The sequence below is a fragment of the Hippocampus zosterae genome, chromosome 10, assembly GCF_025434085.1.
Source record: "Hippocampus zosterae strain Florida chromosome 10, ASM2543408v3, whole genome shotgun sequence".
NCBI classification, from domain to species: domain Eukaryota; kingdom Metazoa; phylum Chordata; class Actinopteri; order Syngnathiformes; family Syngnathidae; genus Hippocampus; species Hippocampus zosterae.
This window is the reverse complement of record NC_067460.1, coordinates 9,916,208-9,940,864: the sequence shown is the minus strand read 5'-3', so window position 1 is coordinate 9,940,864 and position 24,657 is coordinate 9,916,208. Positions and strand designations below refer to the sequence as shown.

The window sequence follows — 24,657 nt, the reverse complement described above, 5'->3', positions numbered from 1 at the left end:
ATAATGCCTCCTTGATTTTATTTGTGACAGTAAGTAGCAATTGCATCAGGCAAGCAATGTTTTGAAAAATAAGATAGCACATTGGTGGAGATGGTCTTAAAAATGTGCGTTTCTGCATATATGTAGATATATATTTGTGTGTGTGTTTACACGTATTCTTTTGGAGTGACACCTTATGATTATGAAAAATAGCCTTCTGGCTAACTGCTATATTTACTTCGATCATTATGTACTGTCCCTGATATAAATTTAAAAAATGAGTTTATTAAAAATATTTTACTCTAAATTTATCAAACAAAAAAAATAATGTTTTTTTACGTCATGGGCCAATGTTGCATTGTGGGAGGAAATAAGATGCCGACATAGACCGGCTGAAGGAAAACGCCCGCACAGCGCGGGAAGGCGGTGTGACTGGCCAATAGGAAGCCTAGCCCCCAATAAAGGGGTGGGGCGTGTCGCTAGAGCAAGCGAGAGTAGCGCAAACGTACCTATCTACCCGAAGACCAGTTTGCTTAAAAAAACAAACGGCAATTAAAAGACAAACTTTCCGACCAGCGCTCGAATTTGGGACGCTTCGTGACCTCTTAAACAAAGGTAAGCTAATATTTTTTTAAATTAATTTGAAGGGCTAGATTGAATTGAATGTTTACATTTTGACGGTTTTATTACAAAACTAGTGAGATACGTGTATAACGCTTGTTCGACAATAGTGAATACTGAATGTGCTTCTGCTGAATTGATTTGGCGAAGTAATGCGTCTCCACCTGTATCAAGTTTCCCCAAGTCACGTCTGTGTTGCGTTAAAAGGAAGTAAGTTTTAAAACGCAGGAACGACTTGGCTATGTTTTTAGCGAGAGGCTACATGTTTTAGCTCAGCCGTTCAAACAGTCGTCTTGCATTTGGTTAACGTCATTTTTGCGTGCGTGTATGTTGACGTCCAGGCCGTCATAATGTGCGTGCACCCTCTTCCTCCCAGGCTCCAACATCCTCCTGCTCTTCCTCTTCCTCACCCTCGTCATGACTGACAGGAAGGCCGTCATCAAGAACGCAGACATGTCGGAGGACATGCAGCAGGACGCCGTGGACTGCGCCACGCAGGCCATGGAGAAGTACAACATCGAGAAGGACATTGCAGCCTACATCAAGAAGGTGACTGGAGGGACGCCGAGTCAGTTTTCAAGAAAGTCAAAGAAAATGCTTCTCCTCACTTACTACAACAGACAGCTATTCAAAAGCATGTTTCTATATGCATTAGTCTGAATGTCAAACATCAGGCACTATAATCTATGGGTATTCACATAGTGTTTTTCTGAATCGTTTAGTCTTGACTACAATGTTTCAACTGTATCGGTGAGCCTTGACGTCAAAGTTGTACATCAATCACTACAGATGGCCACTGAAAAAGCTCTTGTATGATTTTGTCTTGATGTCAACACACCACATCAGTCACTACAGTAGTCAGTTATTCACTAATGTTTTTCTTCACATACACATATCACACAAAGGCTCATGCATAGAGGAGAAAATTGCTTTTGAACAGCTGTACTTTGTAGTAACTATTGCTGATATTTGTCTTTTGGTGTTTTATCAGGAATTTGACAAGAAGTATAACCCCACTTGGCACTGCATCGTGGGTCGAAACTTCGGCAGCTACGTGACACACGAGACCAAACATTTCATCTACTTCTACTTAGGCCAAGTCGCCATCTTGCTCTTCAAGTCGGGCTGAGACCTTTTTTTTATCCTTTGTTCCCCTCACTTTTGGTTATGGTTTTGCTCCTCAAAGCTATCTGAGGCTAACGCATCTCATTCTCTAATAATAATGACAACATGATGTAATGATGCAGCGCAGCATGCGCGACACCTTTAGTTCGTCTACATGGGTTTATCACATGTGTGATAACCCATGACATGGGTTATCAATTGCCAGTTCAATACAACTCGTACTTTTAATTTTTTGTTAACCTCGCTCAATTCCGTGGTGTTGGCCAGTTAAAATGGTGGCCGCTGATCGTGCAACAAGGGAAAGCTGTAGAACGTGCTAGTTTTTATTTGAAAAGTATTTATGGACGTGATTCTTACAACAATTAGTGCTCACTTGTTTACACGAAAAAAAAAAAGTTGTAGGAACATTTTCTTTGAACGTTGTTGACCAGTTTTCGAAGTTGTGATGTCAAAACAATGCCACATCATGGCAATTAACAATTACAGTGCTCCACTTTGGGTGAATACATTTCTCCAGGTTTCTTTGAAATTTGATGACGAATGTCACAGCTATCACAAATATTCATGGTATTGAATCATAGTTTCATTCTATTGATTTGGGCTATTTTTTTTAATTTTAAAATAAAAGTTCAGATATCTTCTAGCAAATGGTTGTAGCATTTAGATTAATGTGCTTTTTGTTGAATGCGAACGCTAAAAAAATCTGCATATAGAAACTTCATAACATCTCAACAATGACAGCAAATATATTTAACAACGGAACAACTACTGAGCTTTACTTTGAGAATATCTGTACCTTTTATAGTTTGCTTTAACAAAGAATATCATCTTGAAACATCTTTATCTTAATTAGAGCAGTAACATCACATCTTAATGATGAGCGCTAATCTGTTTATTTGGGACAGGATATCTGAACTTTTCTATGATTCATACGTTTGTGTGACGACTTCCCCCACAATGTGAAAAAATGTTCTCAAGCACTTTAATAATAATAATACATTTTATTTATAAGCGTTTGTTGCCACAAACATCAGCCTTGTTGAATGAGCCTTTTGCGAGACTTTTTACCATATTGTTTCTGCATGTTTTCCTAATGAATGGGAGAATTCTGTTATTTTTCATTACGTATGCTCATAAAACCAACACACAAGACATATTGAATATAGCCTGAAAGATTTTTTGTTTAAAAAGTCTGCAGCTAGCATGGGTCAGGCACTGATGTGGTTTAACATTTCGCCGCGTTTTAGTTCTGTCCGCAAAGACCAAGCATTTTGACTTTGTACCTCGTTGTATCCAAATAACTTGTTTAATGCAATGCTAACGCAAGCTAAACGTTACTGTTACTTTTTTTTCTTGTTTTCAAAAAGGAAGTCTGCCTCTTCCTTAACGGATCGTTTGCCTCCGGCATGTTGTTGTTGTTGCTGTTGTAAATATTGCAGCTGCTCCTCGCACAAAGCGCATTCGGCTTGGGAACAGTCGCTCATCAATTACAATTAGCTGTAACCAAAACGGCGTAGAAAACACGAGGAAATAAAAATAATTGTTGACTTATAAACTGGTCTCTTGTGTTGTTTGCACTGAATTATTATTTAGGAATCAAATCGACAACAATCCAATATTTGGTGCATTCGTTTTAATGGCAAGTAAAATATAGTCAATTAGAACTTTAACTTGCCCATGGTCGGATTTTTTTCCTGTGTGACAGCCTTTTTCTCCCGGTCGTTTGCACTCTCCCGCAATATTGTACCAATCCCTTTTCCCATCTTGAGTCTGCATAATTCCAACATCATTCAAATGACATTTCTGCTGAATGTGTTGCTTGAGGTTGTCCAGCTTCCATTTAGCCCGTATTTTTCCTTCGGAAAATTTGCTAAGAGCGAAAAATCTTTGCTGCATGTTTTGCAGAGCAGACCTTTCTCACTCGAAAAAGAAAATATCTCACCCACTTTCACGGCTTGTTCTTATTTGCACATACTCTGACAGCCACTCCAATTTAAAGGAACAGCAGTTCATTCTTATTTTGGTTTGGGGAGTCGACACCCGTCACTCACTGAATTACACAGCAAATTGATACAGAATAAAGTTACATATCTAATTCATTTGCAGTGCGTTCACTGCGCTGGATAGGTTCTCTTGTGCGCTGAGAGCGTGAGACCAGTACGCAGTTACGTAGCTTAGAGGGAATATTGTTGCCGTTGCATCCCCGGTAAACTTAAATCTAAATGAAAGATACCTTTCATTGTATTGCCTCGCGTCGGAAACTTCGCTTGTCTCGAAGCATCAGGCAATTTCCTAGCTACTGCTGCTCCCTACCGGTATGGAAGAGTACTACATGATTACTATTCCAGGCGATCGACCGCACAGGCGTACATATTGTTTGATTTCCCACGGCACACCTGACAAGTGTGCCGCGACACAGGGTTTGAAAAATATTGCCATGAACATTCACTAGATAAAATCGAAAACACCGTGGCGATTGCTTTGATATTGAGGTGAGCACAAGTGAAGATGTGCATGTGAATTTTGGTTGTGATTAGTCGTCGTTTTGTACCTTTTAGCCACATTAAGCTTTTTTATATGCACATTCAGTGTTTTAGACGGTCCCATCAACAAATAGTATTCCATTTGTTTTTCCGTTGGAAAGATAATACTTAGCTGCCGTAGACAATTAGCATTAGCTTAGCATAGACTTTTTTGCCAAGCACAACAGATTCTGCTCGTCATCCAAATGACTGATTCCTCCCTTCCCTACAGAGGAAAACATTTTAGAACAGGTGAGTAAAGGATGACAGTGGGCGTATTTGAATACAATAAATGAACCAAAACGTCGGACGGCTCCAGGACAAAATGCCAAAGGAGACAAAAAGCCAAGTAAAACAAATGTCAATGCGTGTGGGTTGAAAACAACTAATTGCATCATTTAACTCATCAGTATGCGTTACTACTCATCAGTAGCAGAACTGATTCATTTGTATTTTCTCAATTATTTGTTTTAATGAAAATGTCAGGTCAATCATGGAATTCAAAACTATATTTTGAATGTTGTCTTTTATTTGCTGAAAAAGTAACACCTGGTTGAGTGATAAAAATTAACGACACAAAGGTGTGCTTCTTTTTTCCAAAATAGAAAAAAAGAATTTATCTTGTAATTTTGTATTGCAATTTTGTATGTTGTTTGTGATGTGGCAACTGAAAAAAAGTCTTTCATCTCGTAACGTCTTTCTGCCTATCTGTCTGTCTTTTTTTCCGTGTGGCCTCAATACAGTACTCCCTGCAGCTCAGTATCCTGACCACAAGACGGCAGCCTTGTCCTTCGCCCACTCATTGCGAAGGTGCTTTCCACGCACACACACACACACACACATACAAACTAACATTTATTTTGTGAATGCAAACACTTAGTTTTTCTTCTTCTTCTTCCTACTCACAATCTTGCTGCTGTAGACTGTATATTTCCCCAGTGTGGGGCAAATAAAGGATATCTTGTATATCTATATACAGTATATATATATATATATATATATTATATATATATATATATATATATATATATGTATATGTATGTACTATCTATCGATCTCTCTTTCCCTCCAACATTTTGAAACTGAGTTCCTTCGTAGGTACTGATGAATACGAAGTGCCCTCACTTTAATACACACTTTTGAAATACCAAATTTTGTCAAATTACTTTACTCGCATAACTATGAATAATGTTATTTATCTTTGTGAAGACTGACTATCAGTGAAAAATCATTTAATAATCATCATCATCATCATCATCATAATTTTAAAAATATTTTTTTGTTTGTCAGTAACAATTATCAACAGTGAATCAGCATGTATTGTATTGTATATGACAAGGAAAGTGTTTATATTTTCAAAAGATTGTTTCCGCACCTAGAAAATCACAATGTTCATCACTGCTTTTAGAACAGACACCATGTTGATGACCCCTGATTTAAACTTCGAGAGTTATTGCCATCAATATTCAGTTAAATATGATGTTTAGCACTTTATTGTACAGCTGATACAGTGGACGCGAGCTTGGCATTGGCTGCCATTCACTGGTCAGCTCTTGATGGGATCAAAAATGGCATCAAAGCCAATATAACTGACAATAGCTGTCCACTGTCATGAGGTTTTTGCAATGTCTTTACAATATGATTTGGTAAAATCCAAAATGTACGACACAATTTTCAGCTAACAATACCTGAGAAAGATTTCATACAAATCCCACTCAAAAGTTAATGGACGTCCTGTTGTAAGTTAAGAGTGTCTGAATGAATGAACGTGTTTTTGTCCTTGTGTGTAGGGCACCCGGAGGGAGTGGGCGGGGACCAGACATGGTTCATAAATGTCCGCCCCCCCCCCCCCCCTACCCGGTTTGCTTTGTCGCACCATGGTGCAAGTCTGTGAGGCGGTCACCCCGTGCGGTTTCGTTCAGGTGCAGTATCGCTCACATGCCATCAGGCTCATTAATGGAGCCATTCAACAGATTAAGGAAGGAACTAAAGGCCCCCACCTTCGGCGACATTTGCATTGTTGCAATATCTCGTTGACTTTTCGTTGTTACCAAGACACCAAAACCCCAGCACATGGTTCATTGCAGAACTCGAGGACAATTTAGGTGCCAAGATTTTTTTGGAAAAACATACAATTTATTTGCAAATTTTTGTGATGTTTCAAGAAAAAAATATCAATATAATATAAACTATCATCATCAGGCTAAAAAAATCATTTACGCTTTTTTCAAAATGTTTAATTGGTCGCATCATATATTTTGGTCAATGATAGATACACACTCAAACAGAATCTCAAATCAACGTTCCCCATTGAAATGCATGTAAATTCCATGAATCTGCTTCAACACCCTCCAAAACACAGAGCACAAATTGTGGAAAACATACAACTCCTACCTGCTTCATTCTTCCTCTGCATATTTATGCTGTCATAAAAGCTGCAAAATATTTTCAATGTCAAGAGATGCTCAATCAATGCGACGCTATGTTTTTAACTTTTGAAACATCATAGGCCAATGTGTGCATTAACTTGCATGAGCGTGTGACCAACATTCACTACGGGCTAATATTTCCCACAATGCCAGGCTACGGTGGCTGACTAAGCCCAAAAAGTTGCATATATCCTGAAGTTGTTTCGGCTCGTCAATGCTTTGCATTCAGACCTGAAATAAACTGCATGAGTCCATTTCGAAGCTCACCAAGACCACCTCAAAAAGTGGGTCTGGGTCCAGTTGTTTGATTTGAACCCAGGAATATTTTTTTTGTGTATTCTCCCCTGCATAAAAGGTCCAAACCAGCGTGGAAAACGAAACCTGGTCCATTTAAAGTAGACAACTGTTCAGATGAGAATACACCCTTAGTTAATCTTCACAGACGATAAAGAAGAATGGCCATTGAGTGTTGTTTTATTTTCAGTCAACATCGTTTGTGTTCCAATATCCTTTGCTTAAAGGGTTACAACGCTAATTGTTAGCCTCTCTGTGGCGTTTTGCATTTCTTGCTAGCGCTGAGCTAAACTGACTTATTTTAGGTGAAGGTGCGAGGTTCTTGGTTATATAAATATTTTTTTTCTGGTCATATGAGTGACAGGGTTGCACTGTTTTGAGTAGGACACTCATGAAAGAATATGAACTACAGAAGAGCTAGAGCAGGTCTAGGTCTAGAGCAGGGGTAAAAAACTCAGTTCCTCGAGCATCCATATCCTGTATCTTTTCGATTTTTCTTTCCTTCAACACACCAAATTCAAATGATTAGTTGGTGACTCCTGGTCAAGAGCAATTATGTCTTTTTTTTCTTCCTCTTGGTGGCTAAAAAGGTTTTCATGACAGTGTGGTATGTGTGTTGAGAGACACAACTTCAGAGTTTTTATATCTAAAAAAAAATTCCATTCAGCACAGCACAACTTCAATATAAAATCCTCTTACCGAAGGATGATTTTTCTTCAAGAGAGAAAGAGTGGAGAGAGGAAAAACATGCCTCTAATCTCATTTTCAAGCACATTTCCACGATTGACGTAGCAGCCAATCAGAAATCCGTTGCTTGGCGGAGTAACAAGCGTCTTTTCACCAAAGCCAATGTTGTGCGATCATCTCGTAAATCTTTATGGCTTTATGTTACCCAACATCACATGCCTGCCCGCGGTACCGCGATAGGGCGAGAGATAAGAGCACAATGTCACCCAAACTAAGGCATCGGAATCAATGGCTGAGGTTTTTTTTTTAACGGTGCCTTTTCGAAAGAAAACTGACTTCCGGGCGGCACGGTGGACGATGGGTTAACACGTCCGCCTCACAGTGCAGTGGGGAAGTGTTTGATCGAGATTAAGGCCTTCCTTGTTCGGAGTTTACATGTTCTCCGTGCCTATGTGCATTTTCTCCAGGTACTCCAGTTTTCTCCCACATTCCAAAAAAACATGCTCCTTAGGTTAATGGAACACTCTAAATTGTCCCTAAGTGTGAGTGTAATTGTTGTTCATCTATGCGTGCCCTGCGATTGGCTGGCAACAATTTTAAGATGTACCCCTACGACTGTCCGAATACAGGTGGGATAGACTCCAGTATGCTCGCGACCCTAGTGAGGATAAGCAGATCAGGTAATGGATGGATGGACAGACTTTCCTCTTGACACTATCAAAGAAGAGACCTGTATGGATATTTTAACACATGTAGACAGATAATATAACAATACTTAGATATACTGTATATTCTTTATCCAGAGTGAGGAATGACTAATTATTACTGCAGTTTATAGAGGAGTAACTTGAGACCGTCTCAATGTGCTGTACATCCCCATGTCTGTATTGTAGTGCCTCCAGGTGGCCATGGTACGCACACCAGGAGCAGCACAATGCCCATTCAATTGAAGCAAAAAATATGGCTAAGACTGTTTCATTCGTTACATTGTATTTAATGGTGACAGTACCATATGTTTTTGGAATTACAACATTATGGAGGGCTATTTTTATGATTTAAAGATGAACAAGTATTGTTTTTTTGGAGCGCGGGGGTCTGGGTTGACTGAAATGGATTAATGGCATTTACATAGATTTCACTGGGGAAAGATTTTATTTTAAATTTTGTTCTCGAATCAAACTTCATCATGCATTCATTCTAAAGTCGATATTTCAGGCTTCTGTGCTGTACTTGAGTATTTCTTATTGTGCCAACCTTTGCTCATTCCATCTGAAAACAGATATGGATACTTTCTTTTCCTTACTTTGTACATATAGGCTCGTCATCTTTTTCAACCTCCGCTGATGAGGACATGCCATGCAAAAGGATGTCGATAGAATGAGGGAAAGTCAAGCACTGTTTAGATCTTGGGCCCATACAGTATAAGGTAGTGAAAACAGGGACAGCAGCGACATGGAGGAACCTGAAACTGGGATCATTAATGAGATTGGTACCAAGTGTGAGTACTTTTGCTTCATCTGAGTGCTTGTATAATTCATGTGTTTATGATAAGTGGATGATCTTATCCTTGAGAGCAGCGGGATTACGAGGTGATGAGGTGATGGTCCATAAAGGGTTTGGCTCCGATAAGAAAGCTTTTGTTTGAGTGAGGGGAGGAAGACTCCAGCACCTTTCCATGACTTCAAACACACGATGGAAAAAAAACACATAGTATGTATGATTCTGTGATCCGATGGGATGTACTGTACAAATGTTGACATGTTTGTCGCATGTTGTGTGTCACGTGTGCTATCAGCTCTAACCATAAAAAAAGGTGGCGGCCCCATGAAAGGAAGTCGTTTTTGTACTTTTGACCCTTCATTGGGGCTGTGTTGGGCTTCATTCCCGATCAATTGCACAGTGGTACTTTGACTGGGAAGTTGAAATCATTCCATAACCTCAGTCATGACTCAAATAATTTTTATCAAATCAACTTTCCCAATGGAAATGCCATTAAATCCATTCCTGCCGTTGAGTCATGATTAAACCATTTCCCCCACGTTGGAATTCAAAAATATGTGTTACGGTCTTGTTAACCTCCTTGAACAAGGAAGTTGCCCGCTGACTAACTTGTTTTTTTTAAAAAGGGTTGTAAAGGATTTGGTCGCTTGATTAATGTTAAAATAGCATTTGTTTAGCAAAACATAACATACTATCTCTGAAATCTCATTTTAGCTTGATTGACCTTAAGTTTCCATTCTATTAGCTTAACTTTACTCTCTCTATCACTTTGAAATTAGCTTTGCTTGACTGGCTTTAAGTTTGCATTTGTTTCACTAAAGTTAACACGCTACCCTTTAGACTTTAGAATCTTTATTTAGCATCCATTTAGCTAAACTTTATGCACTAACACTAGCATAGGTTGATTCACTTAAAGTTAGCATTTGTTTAACTAAATTTAACATGCTAATGGAATTTTGCTTTTCGTCTACCTTTATTCATTTTGAGTTAGCTTTCATTTGGGAACCGTGCTAATATTTTGTTGTGCTTGTCTTGTGGTCATTGAACTTTAGGTCAGGGTGACACAATTTGTTGTGGAAACTCAACTGCTATTCATGCCTTATTTCAAGATATTCAGTGGCAAATCCAATTAAGCTAACTAGCCTTCATTTATGCAAGAGAAAGTCCTGCGGTCCAGCAATTTTAGATCCATGACATTTTCCTTCCTGTAAAAGCATTCATGCTTTATTACCCCAACTGGAAAGTCTGGTGAGTGCACTTTATACATCACGTTGTTTTACATTCTTATTTGTAAAACACAGTAATTAGTCATTGTATATGTTTTTTTTTGGTGCTGTATGATTACATTTTAATTCTTAAATTTAACCATGCATCTTTTATAAACCTTGAGTGTGAATAAACAATTGCATTGAAAAAAAATGCTCAAAGCTCAAGACAGCGTGGCAGGTGTTGTAAGACAGGTAAGTGATGGCCTATAGATTGCCCCCAAAGTGCCATAAAATAGACTTTTTTATTTGATTGTTTTTTAGTCTGTCCCTGACTCTAGTCAAGGTTTATTTAAAGACAAAGGACATGGGGAGGTATGTGTTGTGTTGGGAGGGTCACACAGGGGTAAGTCACACAGGTAGGGGACACGGACACGGGTGGTGGGACTGTGCAGTCACCATGTTCTCAATCTACAAACTGGATGTGCATGAGTGGCTCTGGCCAAGCTGCCTAATGGCCCCCAATTATAGTTTCTCTGTCCTCCACAAAGCAGCCAGTGTTGCGTAACCCCCAACTCACCCAATAAGTCTTCCCCACCAGCCCATAGCAACAAATGACAAGCTCAGAGGGCCATGGACACCAGAGCGAATGGTTCATTTGTCTATTTTTTGAAAATTCAGCCTCTGAAGCCTGAACTCTGCTTGTCATGTTTATCATGAGTACATCCACAAAAACGTTTCAGGAAGGCATGCCAGAAAAGACATGGGAAGGCTTCTGTTTTGTTTTTTTTTAAATGAAATTTGGTAGGCGTGTCTATCACTGAGTAGACCCACAAAAATGTGTCAAGAAGCCATGTTGAAAAAGACATGCAAAGGCTTTTAATTTGGTTTTAAGCGACCATTTTAGGGTCTGGTAGCATCTCCTCTCCTGGACGCCCATCAATTCAGCCCCGAAAACCAGTTTAATGTAGCAACAGGAGGTTTTGGTGAGCATTTCTATCATGAGTAGAACCACATAAAAACCCCTGAAGAATTCATGCCATGTAATTTTGGTTTGAGGAAACACTTGTAGGCTCATTTTTACCATTTCCAGGTGTCAATCAAAGAGACCATTATCCCCAGGATTTTGTCTAATTGTTACCAAATTTGGAAATGCCATGGTAGACATGCGATTTATGAGGAGAGCCACCAAAAATCTTAAGAGGCCTGAAAAGACACATTAAGTCATTTTAGCTTGAAGTGATCATTTAAATTATTTTTTTAACAACTTCTTCCTCCTACCTTCAAAAATAAACTCAGTCTGGAGATTCTGCGTCCGCTAACAAATTTGAACCACATATATAGACAGATCGGAAACTCACACCATATCCAATATCATGTGTGTGATGGAGTCCCACCAATTTTTTTGTACCCTCAGATGAGTTTATGGTAAAGCTTATCCACCCTTGAGCGAACCAACCAGGGGCGTGATGGTCGGAATTCAGCAACGAGGAAAAGTCCAAACTGATGTTTCTCCAAGTGAGCTGCAGAGGGATGTTTTTTTTTTTCCAATAGGATGCCTCCTGAATTTAGGGGCGAGTGCGCTTAATGTGCTGGTTGGCCACTCAGAGATGTGCATGTGAATTAATTTTCAGGATGAGCAGAGGAGTGTGGAGGCTGAGGGACAAGGCTGAGGGGCAGAGTCCACTGGGACAAAGGTGCTGGGAGGACTCACACGGAAGTGTTACAGAGTATGTGTCCACCTGAGTCTGAAAGACAAGAGGAATCGTTGTCTTCAGAAGAAGACGGCTCCCGGGTACAACATTTGTGAATAATATAACTGTAAACGTCCTGTTAATCAAATTTGGAGATTTGTATCTAAATATGGCGGCACGGTTAGCGCATCGGCCTCGCAATGCAGAGGTGGAGGGTTCGATTTGGGATCCGGCGTCCCTGTGTGGAGTTTGCACGTTCTCCCCGTGTCTCCATGGATTTTCTCTGGGTACTCCTCCAGTTTCATCCCACATTCCAAAGAAACATGCATGGCAGGCTGATTGGACGCTCTAAATTGTCCCGAGGTGTGAGTGTGAGCGTGGATGGTTGTTCGTCTATGTGTGCCCTGTCACTGGCTGACAACTAGTTCAGGGTGTCCTCCGCCTACTGCCCGAAGACAGCTGGGATAGGCTCCTGCAGGCCTGCCACCCTTGTGAGGATTAGCGGATTAGAAAATGGATGGATCAATGTTGGAAGATAATTGCTGAAAACATAAACTAACTCTGAGACCTATGTCTACTCAATTGTGGAAATAAAACCGTAAACAAATTTTCACTGTGCATTTCAATTTTCCTATTTCTTTTTGGGAGAGGGGGTGTCTAAAATGACATGTGAGGCACTTTGGAGTCTGGCATGAGTTGAACGCCGTTTTTTGCATCAAAAATTACCTGGTGCAAGTGGAGGTAGGTAGCGAGTTTTCCCTAAGCACTGAAACTGCATAGTCCCTTCCCCACTGTTCACTAGCCTGAACACGTTAGAGTGGCTTGTTGTTGGCCATGAGTGCACATACATCACACAGAGAAGCCAAAAGAGCAATAGAATTTTTCGGTCATTTAAAGTCCAATGTGACAGATCTTTTATGGACGAGGGCTATGCGCTTGTCTGACTGCTTTAGAGAGCCTCATTGTTGTGGGGTGATATATGTGCAGACTGCTGTCAAGCTCTCACTGTGTGTTCTTTTTCAGACTTTTGTGTGGCACACTGTTGCCACTCTTTGGCAGGTTTTACAATTTGTTTCTTTTTAGGCTTCTTTTGTCGGCAACTTCTGTCGCGCTTTGTCGCATCACTCAGTTTGTACTTCTTTTCCAGCGTTTTCTGTGGCACACTGTTGTCACGCTTTGGCAAGTTTTCAGTCTGTGCTTCTTGTTCAGGTTTTTGTGTTGAAGACTGTTATCATGTTTTGGCAAGTTTTCATTTTGTGCTTATTTTTCAGGCTTTTTTAGCAAACATCTGCCTGTCACTTTTCTCAAGTTTGTGCATCTTTTTCAGACTTTTGTGTGGCATACTGTTGTAACGTTTTAGCAAGCTTTCACTCCACATTTTTCCAGAGCATATTATTGTTTCAATTCGCTATGTCTCTCTCTCTGTGCTTCTTTTTCAGGCTTTTTGAAGCAAACATCAGTCACGCCTTTTCACATATCTCACTTTGTGTGTTTTTTTCAGGCTTTTATATCGCACGCGCCTGTTATGATGAATCTAGTCTCACTCTGTGCTTCTTTTTCAACAGATCATTTCTTTGATACGTCATGTGACATCCCTCACACTTGAACCGCTCATCTTCATCACCCCTTTGTCGCCTTTTGGTCACCCCTCACATCCATCATCACCTTCATCACCTACACATCCCCCCCAAAAATGAACTTTGAGCAGCCATCAAAGCCGGTGAGTGTCGCCACATGTTAGTTTAAAGAATAACAGACACTCAACTGGATTGCAGAGATGAGCGAGTGAACGTGAGGCGGACAATGCTTGAAGACGCCACACCAGGACAGGACAGACGTTGTGGTCCACCGAGTGTGAAGCCATTTGTCTTCACTCATGAAATAATAGATAACTGCGGCTTGCACATTAGGTGGCGCCGGGCCAGAATCTTAATCGTTCTGTAGCTGACTTGAATAAACACACACGCACACACACAAAATGTCGATAAAAAAGAAATTAAAGTCCAGGTCTACTGTCCAAATTATAATAATTATCAATGTATGTTTGGTCCATTTTCTATCATATACATTTGCATACTGTACTATATAGACAATTGAAAAAAATAACAGGGTGGCACTGTGGTCAACTGGTTAGCACATTGTCCTCACAGTATAGAGGTCAGGGGTTCGAATCCAGGCTCTGGCCTTCCTGTGTGGCGTTTGCATGTGCTGCCTGTCCCTGCAAGAGTTTTCTCCGGGTACTCCGATTTCCTCCCACCTTCCAAAAACAGGCATGGTAGGTTAATTGAACACTCTAAATTGTCCTCAGGTGTGATTGTGAACGTGAATGGTGTGCCCTGCGATCGGCTTGCTTCCCGAGGACAGCTGGGATGTGCGCCAGCATGCCCGCGACTCTCGTCAGGCTAAATAGGTTCAAATAATGAATGAATGGATGGATGACATTAATGGCTAATCATAGAAACGGATCATTTTGGAGTGGCCTTTTCAATTTTTGTGTAGCTGTCTGTATATGCAGCATCATTCATTCATTCATCTTCCGACCCGCTTGATCCTCACTAGGGTCGCGGGGGGTGCTGGAGCCTATCCCAGCCGTCTTCGGGCAGTAGGCGGGGGACACCCTGAATCAGTTGCCAGCCAATCGCAGGGCACACAGAAACGAACAACCATTCGCACTCACACTCACACCTAGGGACAATGGAGAGTGTTCAATCAGCCTGCCACGCATGTTTTTGGAATGTGGGAGGAAACCGGAGCATCCGGAGAAAACCCACGCAGGACATGCAAACTTCACACAGGGAGGCTGGAGCTGGAATCGAACCCGGTACCTCTGCACTGTGAAGCCGACGTGGTAACCACTGGACTACCGGGCTGCCCGTATACGCAGCATCGTATGTAACAAAACAGCTATCCATGTATTTTATCAATACATAGTCATATTAAAAGCACTCAAGTGACAATTTTAATGAAAAACATCATAGCACAGTGAAGTGAAAAGTCAGCAAGAATAGTCGACACCAATGGAGCACAGGACTTATATCAATAAATCTAGATCTATCATTAAATCTAGAACGAAAAAAGCACCAGCAGTATTATCAGTGGAGTCAAACATTCAAATGAATAAATGGCATATTCAGAAGGAAATAGTCCTCCAAAATAGTCTGCATCATTGTTTCTAGCAAAAGACAATATGGTACATGCCTCAATAACATTTTATATACATACATCTATACAAGAATTAAGTAATCACAAGTGGTTCTAACAACGAGCGGTATACACGAATAAGTGCTATTTACAGGACTGGCCGATCAGCAAAAAATAGTCATCAGTACTTTATGCAACAAAAAACATGTATCGACTAATAAGTATTAGTGTAAATAGAATTATAGTCCACACACAATGTGACCAGCAGAGTGACAACTAAACGTGAATAAATCATACCTCTATCTACAGAAGTGGATAGTCGGCAAGAATAGTCACTAGCATTGTAAGTTCCACAAACAACTATACCTGTATCAATAACAGTCCATATACTGTAACAACCCAACAAGATAAATCACAAATAAAGATGTGAGCCTTCGGCAAGACTAGTCAGCAGCATCGAAGTCCATATATAAGCAATGGAGGGACAACTACACAAGATGTAACCAGATATACAGAAACAAAAAGTCGGCAAGAATAGTCAGCAAATAAATAAATGTAATAAAAAGTTGTCTGGTAAATTTGATCGGATGCATGTTTTTTTCTACAATCATCTCACTTTTTTTTCTTTCAATATTGACAATGATGGAACTCAGCTGGCCTCTATCAATCTGCGTATAACAGGAAGGAAATGTGCTGATTCCTTCTCAGACGGGTTACATATTAACTGTCAACACCGAGCAAGAAAGACGGGTATAAAAATTACAACAACAACAACAAAAAAAAAGGCTAGGCTGCTACTTGAGATAACCTGCTACTGCATCTTGTCACACGAATGGCTGACAGAAAGAATAATCTCCACACACTAAAGGTCAACACGCGGCTACCGTCACATTTTTCTGCTTATTGGACATTTTACGAGGCAAAATAAAAAGAGTCGTTTTGCTCGTAAATTTAAGTGAGGCCAAAAATATGTCCAGATAGCTTTGTTGCACACACTAAAAGGAGAAGAGAGAAAAACATAACACGGAAAAAATTAGAACTTTGTACTGATTCAATTAAAATGTATTGTGCGTAAAAGAGAAATAAAAATTGCCATGAACTGATATAGTAATAATTACCAATTGTTTTTTTTGTTTTGTTTTTACACATCAACACATTACAACATAAGTTCAGACACACACACACACACACAAAACCAAAACATGCCCGTTTTTTGCTACTTTTTCTCTCTGTGCTAAATTAAAAAAAATGCTAACAGACAATATATTGTAAAACAGTCAAATGTTCTGCCTTCGTATTGAACTTAAAAGTTAAATATAACTGGAGCATAGCCTACATGGGCAGTGATTCATTTGCATAGAGCGAGCCCTCGTACTATCAGTGGTACTTGTACCACACTTTGAGAATCACTGATTCAAACTACTGAGAACTACAGGGGCCTCCCTTTTTGTCATTTTAAAGTTCCATGCAGAGAAAAGAGCCTTTCAAATGAATGCTGGTTGAAATCAAAGTTTAAGATAAGATAAGATATCCTTTATTCGTCCCACACTGGGGAAATTTACAGCCTCCAGCAGCAAGAATGTATGTAGAAAGAAGAAAGAAGAAAGAGAAAAAAACAACAAACATCTTTCAATTAAATGCAATACGAACACAAAATGGATAAATCGCAGTACTATTTACAATTTTCCATCACATCATTTAATTATTATTATTATTATGATTGTTATTTTTTATTCATCAGCCTGACAGCAGTCGGTAGGAACGAGCGTCGGTATCTCTCCTTCTTGCAGCGCGGGTGTAACAGTCTCTGGCTGAAGGAGCTACCAAGTGCTGTCAGGGCAGGCTGGAGGGGGTGGGAGGGACTGGCCATCATAGCTTTTAGCTTAGTTAGCATCCTTCTGTTGCCCACCTCCTCCAGAGTGTCAAGGGAGCAACCCAGGACAGAACTGGCCTTCCTGACCAGTTGCTCCAGTCTCTTTCTGTCCCGGGCTGAGATGCTGCCTGACCAGCAGACAATGCCATAATGGATGGCCGAGGCCACCACCGAGTTATAGAACGTCTTAAGGAGTGACCCCTGAACCCCAATTTTAAGTTTAAGTTTAGTTCCAATTTTGCAGTCTTTTATCACACTCGGTACTTTTCCCGATTCATCAGTGCATTACTGGTCCAACATCCCAGAAAATAAATTCCAGAGATTGATTGGCGACTCAGAGTAAGTTGCACTTTCATTTGGGTGCACCTCAGTAAAATAATAAAAAAAAATATTACGATACGAAAACCTTTATTAGTCTCGCAATGGAGAAATCCCCAATTCACAGCAGCAAAGTTAGGAAAGGAAGAAGTAGAACAACAAAATATAGGAGCTGCTGGAAAGGCAGCCACTCTCGCGGCGCCATTTTGAAGTCAAAATAACAAAAATAACACAACACAACACATAGGACACAGACAGTCGTGCAATCTTCACCACTTTTCTGCATACACTTTATTGTCTGAAGCAGTTAGAGATGAGAGAGGAGAGGATCAAGGTGTCCTTTCACCAGTGGGTCAGAGACGTCATGCTGAAAATGTGCACACGTCTGCTACAAGCTAAGTTTTGAAAGCAAACACGGAGCTGTAGCATCCATTGACGAAAAGAGATTAGTTCACTTCTCCTGTCCCACGTAATCCGCTTCAAACTCCAAGCTGCGACTCCCAGTTCCAAATCTGCATTAATCATCTTTTGTGGAATATTTCTAAGATTTAAGATTTATTTTCTACAATTTTTGCATAATCCAAATTTGTTCCATTTCAGGCAAACTAGATCATCTGAAGATGTTCATTTTAGATAAAAGAAGAATTTCTTAAAACATTTTCTGTATTTTACATTTTTTTAAAATATATTTTTCTTTGGATTGGCATGTAGTGTGGGACCAAGCCTTGCCACTAATAGATAGTTTTACCCTCCTCTGAAAAGTCTGAGAAATGTGCTTCTTTTTACTAATTGAAACTCCTCAGGTCACTTTAAAACATTTGCAATTTACCACTATTGAACCTTTTTTTCCTGTAATTTCAGCTTGCTTCTTTTCTTTTCAGGCACCCGAGATGGCACTGACCGGTATCCAACCTGTGACACTGAAGGTGATGACAGTACCTCAGTTGTGGCCAAGAGTGAAAGCAATATGGCAGGAATATTCAATATGATCTGAAATGCCAACATCTGAGGCAATATATCCGGAATGAGTAGTCATTGTCATAGAAATCAACAAGATCTAAAAAAAAAGGGAAAAGAAAAAAAATGGCCCAGATTTTATTGAAGTCATTAAACCTTTACTGCAAATTGAAAAAAATGGAGTTAGCCCACTCTAGATCCCAGTGACTCAACTGTTTTCAAGAGAGACGTAATGACAACCATAATTTACATTCAACAGGTGCAGTAGTTGATTCAAAAATAGACGGGATGGAAATCCAGACATGGCAGGACTGGCTACTCAACGGATTTTTCTGTGGCTGATATTAATAAACATTTTGACTCTCCAACAAACTCATGAGAATGGGATTATTAGGACCCTCCTGAGCCCTACCTATTCGAGAAATTCGAGAAACCTAATTGCGAGAAGGATGAGGAACCTTCTCGCAATTGTGTTTTTCTTTGTGAGAAAAGTCATTACCTGCTCGGCTTCCTCGGCCGCTAAACGTTGGGGTCACGGCGCGGCTCATTAATGCGGCGGCACGCACGCACGCCGTTAGAGCCACGTTAGCACCGCGCTAGCGGGCTGCCACGGATGAAATGTTCTGGACAAACATTGCATGCTAAAGGCCACTCAAAATCTAACTGACAATATTTGACTTGACTTTGTCATTTTTTTATAGGAAGATATATTAAATATTATTATTATTGTTGTGTAGGGACAAACCTTTGTATTCTGGGCCACATTTGATCATTTAAACGAGACGGATAGGCCAGCTCATTTTGATGAGCTTTAAAAAAAAAAAAGCTCAAATGTGCCTGGAAAATATGTGAATATTTTATTTTAAATTCCAAATGTATAAATTGTAATTTTGAACATTTATTTGTATTGTATAAATAATCTGTAACAATTCATTCTCAATTTTGAACATTCAATCAGGCATCTCTAATTACAGTATTTAATTAAAAAAATATTTCAAATATAATGTTTGCAGTGCATAATATTATTTACCTATTTTTACATTATTTTTAATGATAACAAACCAGTTATTTATTGAGAAAAATCAATCAAGAAAACGAATGAATACATTCACATAGACATTACATATATACAATACCTATTTAAATGAATAATGAGTGCTTGAAAATATATGAAAATGAATAAACATTCAAAAGTAGAACAATTATCATGGAAAAAAAATCCATTGCTAGTACAACTACGACTCCTGATACTACTAGTGCCATTGCTAAAACGATTACTACTAACAGTACTGTAACATTGATAAAGAATAAAAAATGTAAATCAATGAATAATGATTATTTCAGAACATTCATTAACAATTAATGTAAATGATGTAAAATTGTAACAGGAGTAATCATGATAATGAAAACAACAACAACAACAACAATGCCACTTCCTAGAGAATACATTAAAACCCTGGAGAACCCACGAGGTCAAATTTGGCCCATATAAATTCTGCTACTCAAATGCTACCCTTAAATCCCAAAGGGTCAAATTTGGCTCTAATCCGAAATTAGGATTAAAGCATTGAATGTTTGAAAAAAAATCCATATACTTTGGTGTTCAGTGAACATATAGCAGTATTTTTATGCATAATTCATCATTTTCCAAAGAAGAAAAGGGTTCTTGGGTTCTTCAGGGTTAAAAAGATCAAGTCATTACTTACAAAAACCTGTTCCCTACAGTGCACTAGGTGGCAGCACTGAGTTCAGCCAGAGGCAGAGCCAGCGAAAAAGCTTCTTAGTCCTGAACAAAAGAGGACTGCAGTGGGCCGTTTCTATACTGTACTGCACAAGCACACAAATATGCAAAATGTGAGCTTCACTGGTTGCATGCAAATCTCAAACCTCATTAATGGATAACCGAGCAACACATTTGAATGCGCAGCTACTTACATCATTTTTTTAAATCCCACATTTATTTAACCAGTTGAAAAAAGTGACATGTCCAAGGCGGTAGCGTCACAAAATTAGATGTTTATTTTTTTTTGATGGTATTTGCATATTTTATTTTCAGTGGGAACGAGAGTTGAGTAAAAAAATCCTCCACAAAACAGAGACACTGACAAATACAGTGAGCTAACTCTCTTCATTTTCTTCTTTTTTTTAAGTTAAGTGAGAAAATTTTGAGAGGAAAGGCACAATTCCAATTTAATTGACAAAAACAGAGTTAGCCCACAATAGTTCTCACCTAGCTCAATTGTTCAATGTGACCCAGTTTCGTTTTCAGAGCATGAGTGCAGGTGTACCGAATGTTCTGCCCTGCAATAGCAGCGCGTCGAGTCACAGTGAAACCAAAGCAGCGACATGGCAGCGTGACAAAGTGCTTCCATCCCTGTGTCAATATTGACCAGCGGCCAGCACGCAGGAGAGAGTGGCGGGGTTTTGGGGGTCCGAGTTGGTTGTTCACGGTCACGCTATAGTGCACAGTCAATTTCAAGGATTTGGGGTTTAACAGACAGAAAATGATGTCCGCTCCTGCTCCTTTGTACAATAGCTGTCAAAGTCTGTCAGTTCCAGAATTGTCTACAGTCGTTTCCTTGCGCTGTGGCATAAACAACAGACAGAATCGAGTCCACGAATTCTGGGTTGTGCTGCTGGTGTCACAGATTTGCAGGACAGACTCAATCGAGCAGGCTAACAGATGTGCCTTCATGGCGGCCATGTTGGCAGGGGAAATGCGTCGCCGCAGTCATTTCACTCCTCTTAATTATGGTTGTTGTTTAATCAGGAGCCAGTTGTTGTTGTTTTTTTTTTTTTTGTCAAGCCTATCTATGGTGCCAATCGTAATAGGAGTGAAAAAAGGAAGTGCTTCTCATCAAAGTGACCAGCTGAATGCCATTAAAACCTGCCAGAGCACAAGGGAGGTAAGGTTGAATGAAAATTTTTTCAAACAATTTCTAGCTTTTCGGTTTTTATTTAAAAATTGAAATTTTATTTATAAAAAATGTTGCATGTCAAAAAAGTGAATGTTACTTATCATCTTTCACAACGTCTGGCTGAATATAATTGACAAATATTTGGACGTAGACCATTTTGCACTAATCCTCGTTTCTCTCTTTTCTTTCAGGCAACATAAATGATACAGACCAGGATCCAACCTATAAAATTGAACATGATGACAGTATCTCTTGGTGAGAGTGTAAGCAACAATGACAATGCAAAATTCAGAACAAGTGAAGAAAATGTCAATAAAATTGAAGGATGAATTATTTTTTGTACTGGCACAAATACTGACTAGTAATTGACGCCCACTCTAAAAGCATTATTTTAAATTAAATTTCTACATTGACGTCAACATAGTTCATTGTCATGAAGATGCCACAAGTCTTATGAATACCTTGATTGACTTACCATAAAACATATAATTAAAGAAATGCGGCCCCTGAAGTCAATTCGACTCAGCTGCATAAAATTTGCTAAGTCGTATCTGTCATGAGCAGACCCACAAAATAGTCTCAAGAAGTCGCGGTTGATAAGACACATGGAGTTTTCCATTATGGTTTGAAGCTGTCATTTCGTCCTTATTGGGAGCATTTGTAGAGGCCCTTTATAGGCCAACGACAAAAAGAAATTACCGGTATGTCCAATTGCTACCAAATTCGAAGCACAAAAACGAGACACCATGGTAATGCTACGTTGTGAAGAATTTCAGTTTTTGTCATTTCATTTAGGTGGAGCATGGCAGCAAATTGTTCTTAAAAATTTAAACTAATCAATTCAGACCCTGAAAGCAGTTTGAGTTACCAACAGGAAATTTGGTTGTCATGTCTGTAATGAGCAGCCCGAAATCACAAAGCCATGCAGAGAAAGATACAAGGACTTTGAAGTTTCCCTTTTGATTAATTTTGGCCATTTTCAGGTTTTATTTTTTGGGGAGATTTCGACTAAATTTAGAAAAGCCCCTGAATCCATCAGCAATGTGAAATTGGGTAGATGTGTCTATTGTGAATAGATTCACAAAAAACGTATTGCCTGAAAAGAGACAGGAAGTCTGGCATTTTTGGTACAAAGCCGCAACTTTCGGACTAACAAAAAAGACTTACCGGGGTACATTTTGCCTGATAAGATATAGGAAGTCTGACATTTTTGGCTCAGAACCACAATTTGCGGGTGATTGTCCATTTCCAGCTCTTCCTCAAAAATAAACCATGAGATTTTGTCACATTGCAAGTAATTTAACCCAATAACATAAAATTTGGTAACCGTGGCTCAAGAGTGAAGCCACAAAAAAGTCTTAAGAAGGCAAAAAGACATAAGAAGCCCGCCATTTTATTTGGAAGCGGCCATCTTAAGGTTATTTTGGCAATTTCCAGTGGTATTTCAAAAGAATGGGCTCCTCATAGAGGAGCCAACTAAAGGCAATTTAGTTGGCAGATTGGGAGCGATCAGTATGTACGTATGCTATCAGAACATATATTTGTCAGTGTCATGACTCAGAAAGTTAAAAGCTGCTGTAGTGTGACTCAATTTAAGAAATGAAAAGAGAAGGAAATGCTCAATCCTTGGTCTCACACACACACACACACACACACACATACGTGTTTTGGTGCATTTTCAGGACGTCCGTTTGTTCACCCGACATATGGGTACATGCCTTTCCCGTGGTCCTACAGGCTCCAAAAAAATATGGTAACCATGAAAAAAAATCAGGAAGACAGCCATCTACTCAGATTTTGGCTAGGACGTAATTTTTTTTTGATTTATGACAAAACTACTACATATGAGGACATTGACAGGTTTTTGTGTATTATGGAGACAGTCACCTCAAACACACTACCATTTCATGTTTTTGTGAATTTTGAGCCCCCTGGATACACATCATTTTCAAGTATATATGACTTATGAAGACCAGCTAAGAGTAAAGTGTGTATTTTTAAATTGACTCATGTTACATACCAACAGTATATGTTAGGCACATGTGTCCAATTGTGATGCTCAGGCATGGGGAGAACTCTACAAAGGAAGGATGCCCAGATTCAAACATTCAAATATCAATTGCTGAACTGTGAGGCGAATGTGCCAAACAGTCGTTATACCCGTCATCCCTCAAATATTCACATTAATAATACAAGATAGTAAAATAAGCTGTGAAGAAGAAGAGATGGTTAAATATGTGGTCAGTCCACTTTCTTATTTTTTAATTGCTGACAATATGAAATTATGAACACAGAAAACATGCCACCTCCTCTCCATGACACAAAGCACTGCAATAGATGAGGGTTGTTTGAACTGAAGAAGATTATGTCAAAATGTGAATACTGCGATGAAGAATTTTTAATGAATCTGGCCATATATTGTGCCATGTGTGTAGCAACTTCTTTAGCTACCGTTAGACAAAAGCAACTTTTCAAAAAGTATTGAAATTCTAGAAATAGGATGAATTCAAATGTTTTAGGGTTTTTCCAAAATATCACCTCAAACCTAATAAGCCTATCTTTTGTGAGAAGTTTGTATATCGTACGTACGTTTATATACAGCAGGAGTGTCCAAGGTCGGTCCTCAAGGGCCGCTGTCTTTTTATTTTCCAGCTCTCCCAGGATGTTCTAATGCTGCATCAGAGCTGACTGATGAACTGATCATCTGAAACAGGTGTGATGCAGCCGGGAGAGCTGGAAAACAGGCACGACAGTGGCTCTCCAGGCCCAGATCGGAACATGCCTGATATACAGTATAATTTACATGTACAAATCTTCAAGGATTTTCCAAATTGCTCTTGAAGATCATGAAACAACAAACGTGAAACACAGTATCCAACAACAAATATGAAATCCATAATTGACCATCCCACCCTAAATGCACCATTGCTATTGCTTTAGTTAACTTGAACTGAAATGTACCCAGACGTGCTCGCATTTCAATGGACTAGCCATTCATTTCCCTTTTTAATGCAGTTATATCCTGTTGTGGATGTAGTTTTTGATGGACACCCAGCCTCTGTCGTTCAGAGCTGCTGGCTCTGCGTGGAGACAGGACTCACAGCTCGTTTTACCTGAAACTTTATGGCTTGTTATGAAATCAAACATATGTCGCTCAACAGCCTTCACTTCATAATCTGTCCACGTGCGTCTCTTATTCCCACCTGTAAAAGAAGGAATTATTTATTAAAAATGGAAAAATAAAATAATCAAAATAAGATATTCCAGGAAATAATGAGAATTTTGAAAATTTGAGAATTTTGAGAATTTATCTCTCATTCCATTCATGGTCTCCAGAGAGTTCAGTCAGGTCACTTGGTGTCTGGAACATAACATTACGGTGTCAAAATATTCA

The 24,657-nt window shown here is 39.4% G+C and overlaps 1 protein-coding gene and 1 long non-coding RNA gene across 2 annotated transcripts; both read left to right on the top strand.

The window, feature by feature from the left end:
* The first annotated feature begins 976 nt into the window (after window positions 1–976).
* Window positions 977–2,373, top strand: dynll2a (dynein, light chain, LC8-type 2a). The gene is made up of 2 exons (XM_052078080.1): window positions 977–1,149; window positions 1,592–2,373. Exons 1-2 carry the CDS (start codon window positions 1,018–1,020, stop codon window positions 1,727–1,729), a joined length of 270 nt encoding a protein of 89 aa, XP_051934040.1. The 5' UTR covers window positions 977–1,017; the 3' UTR covers window positions 1,730–2,373.
* Window positions 2,374–3,766: 1,393 nt separating this feature from the next.
* LOC127608754 (uncharacterized) lies at window positions 3,767–18,757 on the top strand. Its single transcript, XR_007964323.1, has 3 exons — window positions 3,767–4,499; window positions 4,991–5,057; window positions 18,270–18,757. It is a non-coding gene; the product is annotated as an uncharacterized LOC127608754 (long non-coding RNA).
* Window positions 18,758–24,657: the final 5,900 nt, after the last annotated feature.